The sequence below is a fragment of the Argopecten irradians genome, chromosome 14, assembly GCF_041381155.1.
Source record: "Argopecten irradians isolate NY chromosome 14, Ai_NY, whole genome shotgun sequence".
Taxonomy (NCBI): Eukaryota; Metazoa; Mollusca; class Bivalvia; order Pectinida; family Pectinidae; genus Argopecten; species Argopecten irradians.
This window is the reverse complement of record NC_091147.1, coordinates 1041482-1062627: the sequence shown is the minus strand read 5'-3', so window position 1 is coordinate 1062627 and position 21146 is coordinate 1041482. Positions and strand designations below refer to the sequence as shown.

The following is a 21146-nucleotide window of genomic DNA, read 5'->3' as shown; positions in this document are numbered from 1 at the left end:
TTGTGCATCATTCCCTCATTCCATCATTCTATGGACAGAGGTATCGGCCAATCAGAGATGACATCACAAAACATATATATATATTATGCCACAAGATGAAAACATGCAGTTCAAGTTTATTTCAATTAAATGCACATTTCAAGAAAGATTATATATTTTTAATAACATATTTCTCAACACTTTATTATAAACGCTATTTTTTCAATAAATGGCACAAATAACTCCTCCTATATTTGCAAAGAATTTCACATATCTTATTTTAGATTCACCAGAAATTCATGCCAGTAGGAACGAGGATTCCTACGTCTTTTCGTAAGTTACGCAAAAAAGTTACGAACACCTTTGTGAAACGCACTTACGAATTTCGTAAGTTTTGCGTAACGTTTTCGTAAATATTTACGAACGTTCGTAAGTTACGAAGCTTTGTGAAACGATACCCTGACTCCTTTATTTGTTTGTGACATTTACGACTTATCTAGATTTGTATATGCGTATGTACATGTATATGTATATTCTTGATTTTGAGCACAAATAAATCTTTTATTTACATTTTACATGTCTGGGATCGTTGCTATAAACACCATTACATAGAAAACAAAAGTTTTACTTTGTAGTAGATTTATTCCCTTCACCTTTGGAAATCAGGAGTATAAAAGCATATCATGGTACGATTCATGATCAAATTTAGGTCCGATGGCACAGATAAAAAATATCATTTACAGATGGCAGTTTACATTACATGTCAAAGTACACGTTATAATACTGATAGCAGTACAAACGATGTTTATTAAACTTTTATATAAAAATGCTCTTAAGATCTTTCAGTAGAAATGTAAAATAAAAACAATAAATAAATTGAGCGACAGTTAGTGAACAAAACATGAATAATATAACAAAAAAGCAGAACGAAGCATAACAAGCATTGAATAAGCTATAGCAAATACAAAATTATGAGTCATAAATAACCAAAATGAAGAAACTGATTATCAAAAGCATATAAATAAGGTTATTAATAAGTTTGAAGCTTTGTAGCCTGGTGAATTATCTGTTGAATAGAAGTAAACATTAACAATTTAGTTTGTACGTTAGTAAAATGTAATCATACATATTTACAAGGAAATCAATACAACATCATGCTAGTCGACAACTTAAAATATCAACAAATACCTTCGCCAACACGATCCATTATTAATATAACTAACAACAAGTGATGCTAGTAACTGTATGTGGTTACGGGGACGCAATCGTATTAATACGTGTAATAACTCACTCTCTTCCATATACGACCATTACACACACGATCACAAAAAAAATGATATATAACAACAGATATATTTAAACATTTAACTGTAGTTATTGCCGTTGTCCCGTTTGCATTCCTACTCCTATAATTGTCAAAAGAACAATTATCGTCAAGGACGGAGGATCAATTTCAACACCCTTATTCCTTGATCGCTGGAACAACAATTGTGACGTCACTATATGGTAATGACTTAAAAATAAGTAGAATGCGCTGAACAATGCCAACTGCATTTGGTTAGTTTAAACATTTAAAAACATGAGACAAAGGGATCAGGCAAAAGTAATTACAACTTATATAAGTCTTCTCCTAATATACAACGACGAAACAAGAGACAATAGACATAGACAATATTAATATTTATATAGTGGGGTTGCAGTAAAATTAAAATATTCAAAAATAATACATTGATACATTACACGATCGATAAGAACATATAGAATCAAGTAAAAAATAAAAGGAACGCATAAAAAATAATGTATCATTCAGAAGGAATACATTTTACTATCGACAATAAAATATTGTTAAATAAGCCATCATTGTAATTTGTTCTTGTATTAATAAACCGATAAAGCAGTGTCTTAATAACGGATTTCGTGCCTATCCATCGCACCCTATCGTACATTTTTGTTTGTTCTCAGAAAACAAACTTATGCTAAGCAAAGGACTAGGTATGGTAAGGGTATTTTGTGGCCCCCAAATCCGCTATTTTTCAAAGTTTGTTATTTTAAGATGTTAATCTTGCATTCCAAATATTAACTACATACCTGACATATTTGATAGTGCTATTAGGTAATATAGCAGTTCTAGTTGGCATGGCAACCATTTTTATTATACATAAATTATGCAAAATGTGAAAATTTCATCAAAATTGGCCTTTTTATGCAGTTTTTCATCTAGTTAACATAGAGCGCATTCTAGAACAAACTTTATATTTCTCAAAATGATGTATTCTTCGTGTCTGCTAATTCCCTTAAAATATAAAGCTTGTTCTAGGTTGTGCTCTATTGCTTTTAAAGGAAAAACTATAAAAAAATATGCCAAAATTGACCAAATTTTCAAATTTGCATAATTTATGCAAAGTTACCATGGTAATATAGCAAAAACATACTTTCTGTCAACAAAAATATCGTTAAGTTTTTATCAGGGACATATTCAATATTTCAAACGCAGCAAATTAATTTCTTAATACTTAATTTGAAATTTGGTAGATTTTGGGGCCAAAAAGAGCCATTACCATATCTAGTCCTTTAGTAACGCAATCCACCAATGCTATATTCCATCAAATCGTAGACCCTCACTAACAGCAAATGTACGAAGGGGATTTCAAAAGCTCCAATGTTAGTTGGCAGGCATCTCAACATATAAATCTGTTTTATTTCCTATCGTTTATGTTGACTGTCTCATGGTTTTGTGTAAAAAAAAAATCCAAATAAAGTATATATATTATAATCACATTAACTCAATCACCCCTGAAATTTTACAATGGACTGGTCTAGTCTCTGATTAAGAAGAGTCTAAATGTGTTTTCAGGGGGGATATCAAATAGATAAACATGGTTCTGATACACACAACTATTACACTCCAATACATAGACTAAAATTGGATGTTCAAACAAGTATTATAACAAGAGATCCCATAGGGATCTTGGCGCCCACCAAAGAATGATCTATGCCTGACAATGGAAAGAGGGATCTTTGCCCTGCTTTTCAAACTTTTCCAAACATACTACATATAAAACTTGAGACAGATCGCTATAGTACTTTCTAAGAAATAGTGGTAACAAACTTCAACAATGAAATCCAAGACGGCAGCCGTGCAGCCATCTTGTTGACTTATTAGTTACAAAATGCAATATGCACAACTAAGGCCCTATCAAAATCCAAGATGGCTGCCAGGCGGCCATCTTGTTGACCGATTGGTCCCAAAACACAATATGCACAACTGGGGACCTAGGGGACCTACATATAAAATTGGAGACAGATCCCTTCAATACTTTCTGAGAAATAGCAATAAAAAACTTTAACTATCAAAATCCATGATAGCTGCCTGGCGGCCATCTTCTTGACCGATCGGTCCCAAAATGCAATATGCACAACTAGGGCCCTAGGGGAACCTATGTATTGAATTTAATTCCACTACCAAAATCCAGGATGGCCGCCTGGCAGCCATCTTCTTGATAGATCGGTATCAAAACACAATATGCACAACAAGGTCCCTAGTGGAACCTACATATGAAATTTGAGAAAGATCCCTTCTGTTCTTTCTCAGAAATGGCGGTAACAAACTTTAACTATCAAAAACCCAGATTGCCGGCGGGCAGCCATCTTGTTGATCTATCAGTTACAAATGCAATATGCACATCAAGGTCCCTAGGGAAACCTACATAGGAAATTTGAGAAAGATCCCTTCAGTACTTTCTGAGAAATAGCGGTAACAAACTTTAACTATCAAAATCCAAGATGGCCGCCTCTCGGCCATCTTGTTGACCGACCGGTCCCTAAAACGCAATACGCACAACTAGGGCCATAGGGGAACCTATATATGAAATTTGAAAAAGATCCATTTGGCACTTTCTGAGAAATAGCGGTAACAAGAATTGTTAACGGCTGGACGAAGGACGGACGGACTACGGACGAAAGACGATTTGAATAGCCCACCATCTGATGATGGTGGGCTAAAAAAATTCAAATGCCACTTTGTATATTTTTCTTCGTGTTACTGAGGAGATGTCTAAAGGGGGTACATACATGCTTTTTAGTACATGCAAAGGCTTTCTTCTTTCAGTTTAAGAGATACACTTACAAAACGAATTTAAGTTTACTCTATCAAAAACGCATAGATTAGTGCCTTGGAGTAATAATAATATTTAAACATATCATTTCTTGCATAGTATTAATGCAGTAATAAAAATCAACAATTACCAACGAATGTTTTGGGTTTGATGAACTAAGCTGTGAAAACTATTCAAATGACATTACTTACAAAAGACACAGTATGAACGGTAAAAAAATCTTGTTTTATGCCTTATATGTTCAGATGGAGAGATACTTGCAGTATTCACTTTACAATTACTAATAATACTGTAAACATGTGAAATTAAATTGTAGACCACGTGATCAGAACATATGTACTCATATCCCTGCAATGTTGATATAAATATAAGAGTTTTTTACAAGTACTGCCAAAAACCATTTTCAGCTCTTATTGGCACACCTATGCTTTGTTAGTATTGCTATTTTCAAAATAAAATGTAATTGTTGGGATTTTTTTAATTTAGACGATTGAAGTCACAGGAGGAAGTTTACAAAGAGAAGAGAACAATTTTTGAATTGGGTTAATATACAGTAATACCACAAGACTTTTTCATATGTGGATATGAAAAATCATTTTTTCTACCAGGGGAAAATCCCAGGCTTGCATAGGATTTTATAATATTTTGTTATTCAGAGGGTAGAATATCCCTATACCTCATATCAACGCATTAGAGTGTATTTTCTCTCATACCTTGAAATTTATTACATTCCAAACATAAATCAGGCTGAATATTGAAAATAAAACATAATCACAATCATTTACATATTAAAGGTAGGTTTCGCCCAACCAAATAAATATTTTTTTGTGAAATGCGATAAGCGGAAGAAAAGATGAAAAAACATATTAAAATATCTCAATTTAATTTCTTTATATGTTTGAGATTGAACAAATGTGTCTTGAATACAAAATTGAAGGAAATCCTTGATTTATTACGGTGTCCGTCAGACAAAATAATATGCAAATGAAGCTGCGATGGATTGTGTTGTCGAAGTTTGGCGCTTGCGCATTGTCACGCACTAAAAGTAAACAAAATGGCTGAACGAAAGTGTGTGAGATGAAAAAAATATATCTGAATCGGCAACAAAGTGGAGGAAATTATAATGGATTCGGTAGCACCCTAGGATATCTATAGGGATTTAAATTCAGAGATGGCATGTAGCAATAGAAGAAACAGAAGCCACATCTCAAGCGAAACTCGCCGGGGTCTGTTGGGACTCGTGTAACGGCATTGCACGTGGTGAGTTAAATTTCAACACATATGCCAGCGCTCAAACAGTCGCAGACTAACTACATGTATATTTGGTGTACAACGTAAGCGAGCGTATGTAAGTAACATGAAGTGTTTTAGATTATATGATATGTATAAACAGTCCCTCGCACTTCGATTTGCTGTTGTTGTTTTTTAACTAAACATGCCGTAGCAAGACTGTCACTTCTATCTGACAGTTTGTTGCACGCTTCCGTTTGTTGCTGCGGCCTCGTTTTGGAAAAACTACGTCATGTTCTATGTAAAGCTTGACTTCGCTCTATTTTTAGAGAAGTATTTTCCTGGTCAAGCTAGGCAACTGACCACCCATATTGTTCGCTGTATGCATTGAAAATGATCTGAAGATTATATCTATGTATAGGATAAATTTCAATTTCTTAGTCTTTATATTTCATTGGGCGAAACCTACCTTTAAATCATCACACAACTACGGCGTTAGGACCATCGTCTGCTAGTCTCCGTCCGTTACCCTACTCACACAACTACGGCGTTAGGACCATCGTCCTCTAGTCTACGTCCGTTACCCTCCTCACACAACTACGGCGTTAGGACCATCGTCCTCTAGTCTCCGTCCGTTACCCTAATCACGCAACCACGGCGTTAGGACCAATCGTCCTCTTGTTTCCGTCCGTAACCCACGGCGTAGGACCACTTGTTTCCGTCCGTAACCCTAATCACACCACTACGGCGGTAGGACCATCGTCCTCTTGGTTCTGTGTATTCTCCATTCCTTTCGCTGCTCGAATACGCAACTTTATCTTACAAAGGAAGTTATTTCGTCGCCTGATGCTTTGACCCTCACGTTCATAGGTCAAATGTTTCAGACCATTTAACTGTGAATATTTTTCATTCCCGCCATCTTTGTGACGGATCACAGTTAAACTACTATTTGATTTGGTGGACTCAATGAGTCGCCGTATACTTCCGAGTTTAGACAAGTAAGCGTCATCCGTCCCGTCTGAAGGTGAAATGACAAAGACTGCAGCAGAATTCTTAACTAAGCCTTCTGTTACCGAATATACTGTAAATAAAGCATACAAATTAGATTACGGTATCGTTAACAAAAACAACTATATAAATTTACAGTAAAGTTGGAAACAGGTAAGGCAATGAGTAAGGGGGGATTTATCATGTTTCTGCAAAAGAAAAAAAAGGAAAAGATCTTAGTGATTCATCAAATGAAGTCGAAAACATAAAATACAAATGGAAAGACATAAATCACAAAATCGGCTTGTTTTGTTACACAACCCTGGTCATCAGATTTTGAACTTTCGAAAAAACATTTTACCACTTTCTTCACTTCCAGCAGAACTGAGAAAGTGAACCATGACACCAACAAAGTGACTACCGTAATTTCTTCCCTTGTTATAACATGTACCCACCAGTCTGGGGAGTTTGGTCCCTCTGTGTCACAGTCCCATCCAGTACAACTCTGTACTCCTTCCTTAAATCCGCCTCCACCCTGGACCCAAGGTCACAGTCTTTACTCACATCGCCGTGGGTAATCATTACATCGTACTCATAAACTGTTAATAAACAGCATTCGGCAAGGGTTATCATTACATCGTGTTCATTAACTGTTAATTAACAACACTCGTCAAGGGTAATCATTACATCGTGTTCATTAACTGTTAATTAACAGCATTCGGCAAGGGTGATTATTACATCGTACTCTTAAACTGTTAATAAACAACACTTGTCAATGGTAATCATTACATGGTACTCATACATGTAAACTGTTAATAAACAACATCTTGTTTATTTAAACGATAAAGGATTTATTATTTAAATTCAAAGTTGTATCAACTTTACAACTTTCTTTCAGTCAACTATCACAGAAATAAGTAATCAATGATTGACTATAAACTGTCATGTTGCATGGAATCATTTATTACATATGAACCTACCGTTGTCAAGTCGTTGCCATCCTCCAGCCTTTTTCACCGAAGTCAGAAACTTGTACTGTATCTGTGGCTTGTACAGACAGACCAGCAGAGTAACTATGGCAACCAGAACAACAAACGCCATGGGGATAGATATGGAAAGGGAGATAACCTTATATTTGTCGACTGGCGTCATTTGAACAACTTTGGCTAGAGGAAAGCAACACAAATGTCCGTCTTACTAATATTGTAAAAGCATAGAGCAAAATCAGAATGTATTGCTTTGTTTTCATTCGATAATTTAATTTAGAAATCATGTATTATATTTTAGTGAACAATATTTACATCATAATCTTTTACACCAAGTAAATATTATATCTAACACGTCCTAATAATTTTTCTCTTCAACCTTTAGTAAAAGGAAAGTATTGTTTCGGTTTGAAACATATAATTATTTAAAATGTTATACACAATTAGCCTTAAAGTAAATAGTTAGATAAACACACTTACGACAAAGTTTGTTGATAGATAAACACACGCACGACAAAGTTTATTAATAGATAAATACACTTACGACAAAGTTTGTTGATTGATAAATACACTTACGACAAAGTTTATTGATTGATAAATACACTTACGACAAAGTTTATTGATGATAATACACTAACGACAAAGTTTGTTGATTGATAAATACACTTACGACAAAGTTTATTGATTGATAAATACACTTACGACAAAGTTTATTGATGATAAGACACTTACGACAAAGTTTGTTGATTGATAAATACACTTACGACAACGTTTATTGATTGATAAATACACTTACGACAATGTTTATTGATTGATAAATACACTTACGACAAAGTTTATTGATTGATAAATACACTTACGACAAAGTTTATTGATGATAATACACTAACGACAAAGTTTATTGATTGACAAATACACTTACGACAAAGTTGATTGATTGATAAATACACTTACGACAAAGTTTATTGATTGATAAATACACTAACGACAAAGTTTATTGATAGTTAAACACATTTACGACAAAGATAATTGTTAGATAAACACACTTACACAAAAATTGTTGATTAATAAATACACTTACGACAAAGTTTATTGATTGACAAATACACTTACGACAAAGTTGATTGATTGATAAATACACTTACGACAAAGTTTATTGATTGATAAATACACTTACGACAAAGTTTATTGATAGTTAAACACATTTACACAAAAATTGTTGATTAATAAATACACTTACGACAAAGTTTAAGGAGAAACGTGAACACTTTGTTGGTGTTATCCCTCACACTGCTGACATAGCACTGGAATGTGGTGTTTACGTCTGTTGTTGATACATTCTGTATGATCAGCTGACGAGTGAAAAATCCAGTCGATCTGAATAGAGAAATTGGGTTTCGTGAAACTGTTAATGTTCTGTACAGGAAAATTGGGTAGCGTGAAACTGTTGGTGTTCTGAATAAAGAAATTGGGTATCGTGAAACTATTAATGTTCTGTATAGAGAAATTGGGTTTCGTGAAACTGTTAATGTTCTGTACAGGAAAATTGGGTATCGTGAAACTGTTATGAATATTCTAATATAGAAATTGGGTATCGTGAAACTGTTAATGTTCTGTATAGAGATATTGGGGTAACGTGAAACTGTTAATGTTCTGTTCAGAACAATTTGGTATCGTGAAACTGTTAATAATCTGATTAGAAAAATTGGGTATCGTGAAACTGTTAATTATATATAACGTTCTGAATTAAAAAAAATTGGGTATTTTAAAACTGTTTAAGTTCTGAATAGAAAAATTGGTTATCGTGAAACTGTTAATGTTCTTTATAGAGAAATTGCGTATCGTGAAACTGTTAATGTTCTTTATAGAGAAATTGCGTATCGTGAAACTGTTAATGTTCTGAATAGAACAATTGGGTATCGTAAAACTGTTAATGTTCTGAATAAAGAAATTGCGTATCGTGAAAATGTTCATTTTCTGAATAGAGAAATTGGGTATCGGGAAACTGTTAATGTTCTGAATAGAACAATTGGGTATCGGGAAATTGTTAATGTTCTGTATAGAGAAATTGCGTATCGTGAAAATGTTCATGTTCTGAATAGAGAAATTGGGTATCGGGAAATTGTTAATGTTCTGAATATAGAAATTGGGTATCGTGAAACTGTTTATGTTCTGTATAGAGAAATTGTGTGTCGTGAAACTGTTAATGTTCTGTATAGAGAAACTGTGTATCGTGAAAATGTTCATGTTTTGAATAGAGAAATTGGGTATTGTGAAACTGCTGATATTCGGTAGAGAGAAATTGGGTATCGTGAAACTGATAGTGTTTTGTAAAGAAAAAATGGGTATTGTGAAACTGTTAATGTTCGGAATAGAGAAATTGGGTATCGGTAAAATGTTCATTATCTGAATAGAGAAATTGGGTATCGTGAAACTGTTCATGTTCTGAATAGAGAAATTGTGTGTCGTTAAACTGTTAATGTTCTGAATAGAGAAATTGGGTATCATGAAACTGTTAATATTCTGAATAGAGAAATTGGTTATCGTGAAACTGTTCATGGTTTGTGTAGAGAAATTGTGTGTCGTGAAACTGTTAATGTTCTGAATAGAGAAATGAAACTGTTAATGTTCTGAATAGAGAAATTGGGTATCGTGAAACTGTTCATGATCTGAATAGAGAAATTGGGTATCGTGAAACTGTTAATGTTCAGTGTAGAGAAAATTGGGTATCATGAAATTTTATGTTCTTTATAGAGAAATTGTGTGTCGTGAAACTGTTCATGTTCTGAATAGAGAAACTGGGTATCGTGAAACTCTTAATGTTCGTAATAGAGAAATTGGGTATCATGAAATTGTTAATGTTCTGAATAGAGAAATTGGGTATCGGGAAACTGTTAATGTTCTTTATAGAGAAATTGGGTATCATGAAACTGTAAATGGTCTGTATAGAGAAATTGGGTATCGTGAAACTGCTCATGTTCTAAATAGAGAAATTGGGTATCGTAAAACTGTTAATGTTCTGAATAGAGAAATAGGTATCATGAAACTGTTAATATTCTGAATAGAGAAATTGTGTATCGTGAAAATGTTTATGGTTCTGTATAGAGAAATTAGGTATCGGCAAACTGTTAATGTTCTTTATAGAGAAATTGGGTTTCTTGAAACTGTTCATGTTTTGAAAAGCAAATTGGGTATCGTGAAACTATTAATGTTCTAATTAGAGAAATTGCGTATCATGAAATTGTTAATTTTCTGAATAGAGAAATTGGATATTGTGAAACTGTTAATGGTTTGTGTAGAGAAATTTGGTATCGTGAAAATGTTCATGTTCTGAATAAAGAAATTGTGTATCGTGAATCTGTTAATGTTCTGTAAAGAGAAATGGGGTATCGTGAAACTGTTAATATTCTGTATAGAGAAATTGGGTCTCGTGAAAATGTTAATGGTCTGTTTAGAGAAATTGAGTATCGTGAAACTGTTAATGTTCTGAATAGAGAAATTGGGTATCGGAAAACTGTTTATGTTCTGAATAGAGAAATTGGGTATCATGAAATTGTTAATGTTCTGAATAGAGAAATTGGGTATCATGAAACTGTAAATGGTCTGTATAGAGAAATTGGGTATCGTGAAACTGCTCATGTTCTAAATAGAGAAATTGGGTATCGTGAAACTGTTAATGGTCTGTATACAGAAATTGTGTATCGTAAAAATGTTCATGTTCTGAATAGAGAAATTGTGTATCGTGAAACTGTTAATGTTCTGTATAGAGAAATGGGGTATCTTGAAACTGTTAATATTCTGTATAGAGAAATTGGGTCACGTGAAAATGTTAATAGTCTGTATAGTGAAATTGAGTATCGTATGTTCTGTACAGAGAAATTGTGTATCGTGAAATTGTTCATGTTCTGAATAGAGAAATTGGTTATCGTGAAACTGTTAATGTCCTGTTTAGAGAAATGGGGTATCGTGAAACTGTTGATATTCGGTATAGAGAAATTGGGTATCGTGAAACTGATAGTGTTTTGCAAAGAAAAAATGGATATTGTGAAACTGATAATGTTCGGAATAGAGAATTTGGGTATCGGTAAACTGTTCATGATCTGGATAGAGAAATTGGGTATCGTGAAACTGTTTATGTTCTGAATAGAGAAATTGGGTATCGTCAAACTGTTAATGTTCTGAATAGAGAAATAGGTATCATGAAACTGTTAATATTCTTAATAGAGAAATTGTGTGTCGTAAAACTGTAAATGTTCTGTATAGAGAAATTAGGTATCGGCAAACTGTTAATGTTCTTTATAGAGAAATTGGGTTTCTTGAAACTGTTCATGTTTTGAAAAGCAAATTGGGTATTGTGAAACTATTAATGTTCTAATTAGAGAAATTGCGTATCATGAAATTGTTATTTTTCTGAATAGAGAAATGGGATATTGTGAAACTGTCAATGTTCTGTATTGAGAAATTGTGTATCGTGAAAATGTTCATGTTCTGAATAGAGAAATTGTGTGTCGTGAAACTGTTAATGTTCTGTAAAGAGAAATGGGGTATCGTGAAACTGTTAATGTTCTGAATAGAGAAATTGGGTATCGGAAAACTGTTAATGTTCTGAATAGAGAAATTGGGTATCGTGAAACTGTTAATGGTCTGTATAGAAAAATTGTGTATCGTGAAAATATTCATTTTCTGAATTGAGAAATTGGGTCTGGTGAAACTGTTAATGTTTTGAATAGAGAATTTGGGTTATGTGAAACTGTTAATGTTCTAAATAGAGATATTGGGTATCATGAAATTGTTAATGTTCTGAATAGAGAAATTGGGTATCATGAAACTGTAAATGGTCCGTATAGAGAAATTGAGTACCGTGAAACTGTTAATGTTCTGAATTGAGAAATTGGGTCTGGTGAAACTGTTAATGTTTTGAATAGAGAAATTGGGTTATGTGAAACTGTTAATGTTCTAAATAGAGAAATTGAGTATCGTAAAACTGTTAATGTTCTGAACAGAAAAATTGGTTATCGTGAAACTGTTAATGTTCTTTATAGAGAAATCGGGTTTCTTGAAACTGTTCATGTTCTGAATAGAAAAATTGGGTATCGTAAAACTGTTAATGTTCTGAATAGAGAAATTGGGTATCGTAAAACTGTTAATGTTCTGTATAGAGAAATTGTGTATCGTGAAAATGTTCATGTTCTGAATTGAGAAAATGAGTATCGTGAAACTGTTAATGTTCTGTATAGGGAAATTGTGTATCGTGAAACTGTTAATATTATGAATAGAGAAATTGTGTGTCGTGAAACTGTTAATGTTCTGTATAGAGAAATTGTGTATCGTGAAACTGTTAATGTTCTGTATAGAGAAATTGGGTATCGTGAAACTGTTAATGTTCTGTATAGAGAAATTGAGTATCGTGAAACTGTTAATATTATGAATAGAGAAATTGTGTGTCGTGAAACTGTTAATGTTCTGTATAGAGAAATTGTGTATCGTGAAAATGTTCATGTTCTGAATAGAGAAATTTGGAATCGTGAAACTGTTTATGTTCTGAATAGAAAAATTGGGTATCGTAAAACTGTTAATGGTTTGTGTAGAGAAATTGAGTATCGTGAAAACTGTTAATGTTCTGAATAGATAAATTGGGTATCGTGAAACTGTTCATGTTCTGAATATAGAGAAATTGAGTATCGTGAAAACTGTTTATGTTCTGAATAGAGAAATTGGGTATTGTGAAACTGTTAATGTTCTAAATATAGAGAAATTGGGTATCATGAAAATGTTAATGGTTTGTGTAGAGAAATTGAGTATCGTGAAAACTGTTAATGTTCTGAATAGAGAAATTGGGTATCGTGAAAACTGTTCATGTTCTGAATAGAGAAATTGGGTATCGTGAAAATGTTAATGGTTTGGTAGAGAAATTGAGTATCGTGAAACTGTTAAGGTTCTGAATTGAGAAATTGGGTCTGGTGAAACTGTTAATGTTTTGAATAGAGAAATTGGGTTATGTGAAACTGTTAATGTTCTAAATAGAGAAATTGAGTATCGTAAAACTGTTAATGTTCTGAACAGAAAAATTGGTTATCGTGAAACTGTTAATGTTCTTTATAGAGAAATCGGGTTTCTTGAAACTGTTCATGTTCTGAATAGAAAAATTGGGTATCGTAAAACTGTTAATGTTCTGAATAGAGAAATTGGGTATCGTAAAACTGTTAATGTTCTGTATAGAGAAATTGTGTATCGTGAAAATGTTCATGTTCTGAATTGAGAAATTGAGTATCGTGAAACTGTTAATGTTCTGTATAGAGAAATTGGGTATCGTGAAACTGTTAATGGTCTGTATAGAGAAATTGAGTATCGTGAAACTGTTAATATTATGAATAGAGAAATTGTGTGTCGTGAAACTGTTAATGTTCTGTATAGAGAAATTGTGTATCGTGAAACTGTTAATGTTCTGTATAGAGAAATTGGGTATCGTGAAACTGTTAATGTTCTGTATAGAGAAATTGAGTATCGTGAAACTGTTAATATTATGAATAGAGAAATTGTGTGTCGTGAAACTGTTAATGTTCTGTATAGAGAAATTGTGTATCGTGAAAATGTTCATGTTCTGAATAGAGAAATTTGGAATCGTGAAACTGTTTATGTTCTGAATAGAAAAATTGGGTATCGTAAAACTGTTAATGGTTTGTGTAGAGAAATTGAGTATCGTGAAAACTGTTAATGTTCTGAATAGAGAAATTGGGTATCGTGAAACTGTTCATGTTCTGAATATAGAGAAATTGAGTATCGTGAAAACTGTTTATGTTCTGAATAGAGAAATTGGGTATTGTGAAACTGTTAATGTTCTAAATATAGAGAAATTGGGTATCATGAAAATGTTAATGGTTTGTGTAGAGAAATTGAGTATCGTGAAAACTGTTAATGTTCTGAATAGAGAAATTGGGTATCGTGAAAACTGTTCATGTTCTGAATAGAGAAATTGCGTATCGTGAAAATGTTCATGGTTTGGTAGAGAAATTGAGTATCGTGAAAACTGTTAATGTTCTGAATAGAGAAATTGGGTATCGTGAAACTGTTTATGTTCTGAATAGAGAAATTGGGTATCGTGAAAATGTTAATGGTTTGTGTAGAGAAATTGAGTATCGTGAAAACTGTTAATGTTCTGAATAGAGAAATTGGGTATCGTGAAACTGTTAATGTTCTAAATATAGAGAAATTGGGTTTCATGAAATTATTAATGTTCTGAATAGAGAAATAGGATATCGTGAAACGGTTAATGGTTTATGTAGAGAAATTGGGTATCGTGAAAATGTTAATGGTTTGTGTAGAGAAATTGAGTATCGTGAAAACTGTTAATGTTCTGAATAGAGAAATAGGGTATCCTGAAACTGTTAATGTTCTAAATATAGAGAAATTGGGTATCATGAAATTGTTAATGTTCTGAATAGAGGAATTGGATATCGTGAAACTGTTAATGGTTTGTGTAGAGAAATTTGGTATCGTGAAAATGTTAATGGTTTGTGTAGAGAAAAAATAGGTATCGTGAAACTGGTAAATGGGTAGTTAAAAGTTTGTTGTTCTGAAATAAAAAAAATGTTGATATCTTTAATGAATATATATAGTGTAAATATGTTTCATAGGTAGCAAAAATATCTTTAGTTGGTTGTGGTAATATCTTAGTTGTTTGTGGGAATATCTTCAATGGGTAGTGGGAACATTTAAGTGGGCAGTGGGAATATCGTTAATGGGTAATAGGAATATCTTAAATGGGTAGTGGGAATATCTTTGATGGGTAGTAGGAATATTTAGTGGGTAGTGGGAATATCTTTGATGGGTAGTAGGAATATTTAGTGGGCAGTGGGAATATCTTTAACAGGTAATAGGAATATCTTTAATGGGTAATGAGAATATCTTAAATGGGTAGTAGGAATATTTTAGTGGCAGTGGGAATATCGTTAATGGGTAGTGGGAATATCTTTAATATGTAGTGGGAATATCTTTAATGGGTAGTGGGAATATCTTAAATGGGTAGTAGGAATATTTTAGTGGCAGTGGGAATATCGTTAATGGGTAGTGGGAATATCTTTAATGGGTAGTGGGAATATCTTTAATGGGTAGAGGAAATATCTTTAATTCTTCACTTGGAATAGTAAAACCATGTTCAGAGTACATTAAATTTATTGTTGTAAATGAAAGAGAGAGAAACTATCTGAAAGTTATCATGATTTCCAGGAAAAAAAGTATTAATTGGTACTTTGTTACGTATAGTAGTGGACAACAATTTTGTTCCAAATAAAGAATAAATGTGCACTTTTTATAATTTTTATTCCTAATTTGGTTGTAAAATACTGTTGTTCTGAATTGAGAAAATGATTAACCCATTAATCATAATTGTCCATTAGCATGAACAGTCATCTGACATTTTAACAGACAGATGGCTGGAGAGATAGACAGAAGGATGGACAAACAAACTGACAGAGACAGATGCACAGACAGATGGACAGACAGACGGACAGAGACAGACAGATGGCTGGACAGACAGATGGGCAGAAGGACAGACAAACTAACAGAGACAGACGCACAGACAGACGGACAGAGAGACAGACTGACAGACAGACAAACAGACAGACAGAGACAGACAGATGGACAGGCAAACTAACAGAGACAGACGCATGGACAGATGGACAGACAGACGGACTGACAGACAGACAAACAGACAGACAGACAGAGACAGACAGACAGATCAAAGGAGCTAATAAAGAGATCTAAAATACATAGGTACTAGATTAACATCTGTTTTAATGTGAGCTTTCCTGACATATTAACTTGTTCCCTTGACAGCTGAAGAAAACTCTCACACAGCTACATAACAGTAAGAACCACGGGGTAATTTCCACAAGAACCAGATAAAACAGGAAAACTTTAAAGCTATATCTGCAATGCCTGGGCGAAAATTTTCACATGTTATTATCTCTTTAGTTTTCTATTAAAAAGCATAAGGTTTGATAAATAAAGCTGTGGCAGACAAACATGTATGGTGCCTTGTAAATATTAGTTATATTTTGTATGGTTATATGCAGAAATCATTAAACAATACCAATAACAACAATATTACAATAGCTATGTAAGTGTGTAATTACCCATTGTTGATGATTTCAGTTCTATAATGACTGTCACTGTTGGTCGGCAACACAGATAAATTTCCATGGTCGTCCTTGTACCATTGTACAAACCATTTAATTTCGTCCAAACCCCCAAAGTCCGCTGTACAGTTGACAGCCATGGATCTGTGTAATCTGGCACAGGTATTGGCTGCAGGACCAAATGAGCGAGGATGAGCCCGTCCATTGTCATCTGAAACAAAATATAATTGTTATTTCATTTTCATCTAACATATGAATGAATCACAATACTTATTGATATTTTTAGAACTATCTGGCACTCACCTGCAAAGTATAAATCTATCACATGCTCCAGTGTGTCGTTACGTTCGTTAGTGGCGACACACCTGTATTCCCCCTCCTTAGGGTAGCTATCATCCTCGGGTATGATCAGTAAAGTCTGGTTCCTGCTGCCCTGGTCCAGTCTGTACACAGTTGTCCCTACCTTGATATCCTCCCAGCTCTCGTTGTGTGTGGGACGATAGGACCACACTATAGTGGTATACCCGGTTATACAACAGTCAACAGAAAACTGCTTACCAGCGTACATAAACGAAGCGTTGTTCATACCACTACTGTATTCCAAAGGACCTGTAAACACAACAATATTCTAAAGATAGCAATGGTTATTTTCATTACTATGTTACCTTTTACTGTTACATGTGACATTGTTAGGGTTACATTTGATGTTAGTAAGGTTACAAGTGAGCTTGTTACTTTGTCATGACTACATGTGATGTTGTTATGGTTACATGTGACTTTATGGTTACATGAAGTGTTGTTATGCTTACATGTGACGTTGATAAGGTTACATATGTACATGTGGTATTGTGATGGTTACACATGTTGTTGTTACGGTTACAAGTGACATTATTAGGGTTACATGTGACATTGTTAGGGACATTGTTAGGATTACCTGTGACGTCGTTATGGTTACATGTTGTGTTGTTATGGTTATATGTGACGTTGTTATGGTTACATGTGGTGTTGTAATGGTTACATGTGACTTTGTTATGTTACATATGTAATTGTTATGGTTACATGTGGTGTTGTTATGGTTACATGAAGTGTTGTTATGCTTACATGTGATGTTGATAAGCTTACATATGTACATGTGGTATTGTGATGGTTACATGTGTTGTTGTTACGGTTACAAGTGACATTATTAGGGTTACATGTCACATTGTTAGGTTACATGTGACATTGTTAGGATTACCTGTGACGTCGTTATGGTTACATGTTGTGTTGTTATGGTTATATGTGGTGTTGTTATGGTTACATGTGGTGTTGTTATGGTTACATGTGGTGTTGTTATGGTTACCTGTGAGGATTACCTGTGACGTCGTTATGGTTACATGTTGTGTTGTTATGGTTATATGTGGTGTTGTTATGGTTACATGTGGTGTTGTTATGGTTACATGTGGTGTTGTTATGGTTACCTGTGATGTTGTTAGGGTTACATGTGGTGTTGTTATGGTTATATGTGGTGTTGTTATGGTTACATGTGGTGTTGTAATGGTTACATGTGACTTTGTTATGTTACATATGTAATTGTTATGGTTACATGTGGTGTTGTTATGGTTACATGTGGTGTTGTTATGGTTACATGTGGTGTTGTTATGGTTACCTGTGATGTTGTTAGGGTTACATGTGGTGTTGTTATGGTTATATGTGGTGTTGTTATGGTTACATATGGTGCTGTTATGGTTATCTATGACACTGTTATGCTTACATGTGGTGTTGTTATGGTTACATGTGGTGTTGTTATGGTTACGTGTGTTGTTGTTATGGTTACATGTGATGTTGTTATGGTTACATGTGGTGTTGTTATGGTTACATGTGTTGTTGTTATGGTTACATGTGTTGTTGTTATGGTTACATGTGGTGTTGTTATGGTTACATGTGTTGTTGTTATGGTTACATGTGGTGTTGTTATGGTTACGTGTGTTGTTGTTATGGTTACATGTAATGTTGTTATGGTTACATGTGGTGTTGTAATGGTTACATGTGTTGTTGTTATGGTTACATGTGGTGTTGTAATGGTTACCTGTGGTGTTGTTATGGTTACCTGTGATGTTGTTAAGGTTACATTTGATGTTGTTAGGGTTACATGTGGTGTTGTTCAGGTTACCTGTGATGTTGTTAGGGTTACAAGTGATGTTGTTAGGGTTACATTTGATGTTATTAGGGTTACAAATAATGTTGTTAGGGTTATCTATGATGTTGCTAAGGATGCCTGTGATATTTCAATACTTACCTGTAATATTGCTCTCTGGACATTTTGTATCTCCATTGTCAATTAGATAAATGACCAAAACAAGCCTAAATAACAGGATGAATGTGTCATTCAGCCTATCACACAGCATGTCTAGCTATATGTATCTGACAAAAAAAATGATAATCACATACAAACAAAATATTCTTCAATTAAAATACTTGTACATGTATCTGAAAAGTTATTTTAATTCAAGATCAATTCAGGGTGAACATTTATAATTTGCACATTATTCTTACAGTAATAAGTTACACTGGCTTTTTGCGTTGTCATGTTGTTGATCATTTAATTCTTGGATATATGAAATTAGCATAATTTGATCCTGGTTAGATAAGTATCTACACAATATATAGATCATATATGGATCAGCAGAAATAAGTTTGGTATTTTAATGCTGGGTTAACACAGGAACCTTGATAAGTAAAGGTGACCTCGTCGTGGTGGAATTAGACAGAGTTATGATCCTAGGTAGCAGAGAGCATCCAGCCAGTGTTCCAAGGTCCTGGGTTCGTGACGGAATTAGACTCAGTTATGATCCTAGGTAGCAGAGAGCATCCAGGAATTAGACTGAGTTATGATCCTAGGTAGCAGAGAGCATCCAGCCAGTGTTCCAAGGTCCTGGGTTCATGGTGGAATTAGACTGAGTTGTGATCCTAGGTAGCACAGCATCCAACCAGTGTTCCAAGGTCCTAGGTTTGAGCCCCTGCCCACCACATTTTCTCCTGTTACAAAGAACTATGTATGGTCACTATGGTGTTGGCTCTTTTTGGCTGCAAAATCTGTCAAATTTTCAAACCTGTTATTTTGTAATTAAATTGCTGAATTTGAAATATCTAATGCATCCCTGATAGAGTTAGTATGACAGTTTTTCATCCAGAAATTATAGAGCTCATCCTTGAAAAAAACTTTATTTTCTCCTGAATATGCATTTTAAGTGCCTACATATTCTCAGTAGATATTAATCTTGTCCAAAATTGCACTCTCTATTATTTCCTAGAGAAGACTACCAAAAAATAAGTGAAAATGACCAATTTTTCACATTCGCTTGATTTATGCATATCTTAATGATTACCATGGCAACTAGAGGGGAAATAATAGAAAACTACCATTAATGGTGAATCAGTTATGTACTAAATATTTCAGATACAACAGCTCAATTTTATAAAACTAAGTTGGACGTTTTATGAATTTGAGTGCTAAAAAGGGCCCAAATCATACCTAGTCATTTGGCGAGAGCTTGCCAATGAACCTGTTTCATGCATTGCATGGGAGTACACTAAGCAGGGGATAGGTGAACTTGAAATTTGTTTTATCATGTCTCAGTGGGCGAAAACCTAAAATAAGGATGGAATCTAGTGGAATTGGACTGGGTCGATCAGTCAATCATAAATTGACAGAACATCCTGCAAGTGTTCAAAGGTCCCAATTTAAACCTGCTCTGGCTGCTACATTTTCTCCTCTGCTAGTACACATGGAAGGGTACATGTTAATTGTTATTACCCAAATATGGGTACAGGTTAATTGTTATTACCCAAATATGGGTACAGGTTAATTGTTATTACCCAAATATGGGTACAGGTTAATTGTTATTACCCAAATATGGGTACAGGTTAATTTTTATTACCCAAATATGGGTACAGGTTAATTGTTATTACCCAAATATGGGTACAGGTTAATTGTTATTACCCAAATATGGGTACAGGTTAATTGTTATTACCCAAATATGGGTACAGGTTAATTGTTATTACCCAAATATGGGTACAGGTTAATTGTTATTACCCAAATATGGGTACAGGTTAATTGTTATTACCCAAATATGGGTACAGGTTAATTGTTATGACCTAAACATATGTACAAGTCACACCGACCCGCTCCTTTTACACATGGATACATGTTAATTGTTATTACCCAAATATGGGTATAGGTTAATTATTATTACCCAAATATGGGTACAGGTTAATTGTTATTACCCAAATATGGGTACAGGTTAATTGTTATGACCTAAACATTATGTACAAGTCACACCGACCCGCTCCTTATACACATGGATACATGTTAATTGTTATTACCCAAATATGGGTACAGGTTAATTGTTCTGATCTAAACATGGATACAGGTTAATTGTTTTGAATCTTCTATTTTGTAGTGCCTAATTTTGACATCACTCCCTATAGCTGCGTAAGATACATATGTATGTAAATAGGGGAAAGTGAAAGTAGGAGATGGTGAAAAGTAATCATCAGTTTGTTTGTACCGGTATCTAGCTTTATATTAGTAGTTAAGTACCCATGGTTATGTGTACACAACTTACAATCAGCACTAGTTACGGCGAGTTTCTTCCTTGATTGACGATAAGCTCGGACATTGGGAAATTCCGGCAAGCTATTTATAAAACTTCCTGTTTTCGTATGCGAGTTGT

General features: G+C 34.0%; 2 protein-coding genes across 3 annotated transcripts in view; one reads left to right on the top strand and one right to left on the bottom strand.

Annotated features, from left to right (window-relative positions):
- LOC138308343 (uncharacterized) overlaps positions 1–21146 on the top strand; it is a 93304-nt gene that overhangs the window by 51355 nt on the left and 20803 nt on the right. The window lies entirely within an intron of this gene.
- LOC138307902 (uncharacterized) lies at positions 602–19274 on the bottom strand. 2 transcript variants are annotated; one of them, XM_069248830.1, is made up of 9 exons: positions 19140–19274; positions 18710–18834; positions 16738–17043; positions 16432–16645; positions 8538–8674; positions 7292–7477; positions 6767–6910; positions 6034–6405; positions 602–5943 (listed from the first exon to the last, which is right to left on the bottom strand). In XM_069248830.1, exons 2-8 carry the CDS (start codon positions 18816–18818, stop codon positions 6059–6061), a joined length of 1443 nt encoding a protein of 480 aa, XP_069104931.1. In that variant the 5' UTR covers positions 18819–18834; positions 19140–19274; the 3' UTR covers positions 602–5943; positions 6034–6058. The 2 variants fall into 2 exon arrangements, with proteins under 2 accessions (XP_069104931.1, XP_069104932.1); XM_069248831.1 differs by having other exon boundaries at positions 19159–19274.

Excerpts from the sequence above, each read along its gene's own strand:
- LOC138307902 (XM_069248830.1), bottom strand. The coding sequence starts at position 18,818 with ATGCTGTGTGATAGGCTGAATGACACATTCATCCTGTTATTTAGGCTT. Across the intron at positions 7,478-8,537 it reads GTTTCTCCTTAAACTTTGTC|CCAAAGTTGTTCAAATGACG; the intron begins GTAAGTGTATTT and ends GCTTTCCTCTAG. Across the intron at positions 6,911-7,291 it reads ATGGCAACGACTTGACAACG|TTTATGAGTACGATGTAATG; the intron begins GTAGGTTCATAT and ends GTTTATTAACAG.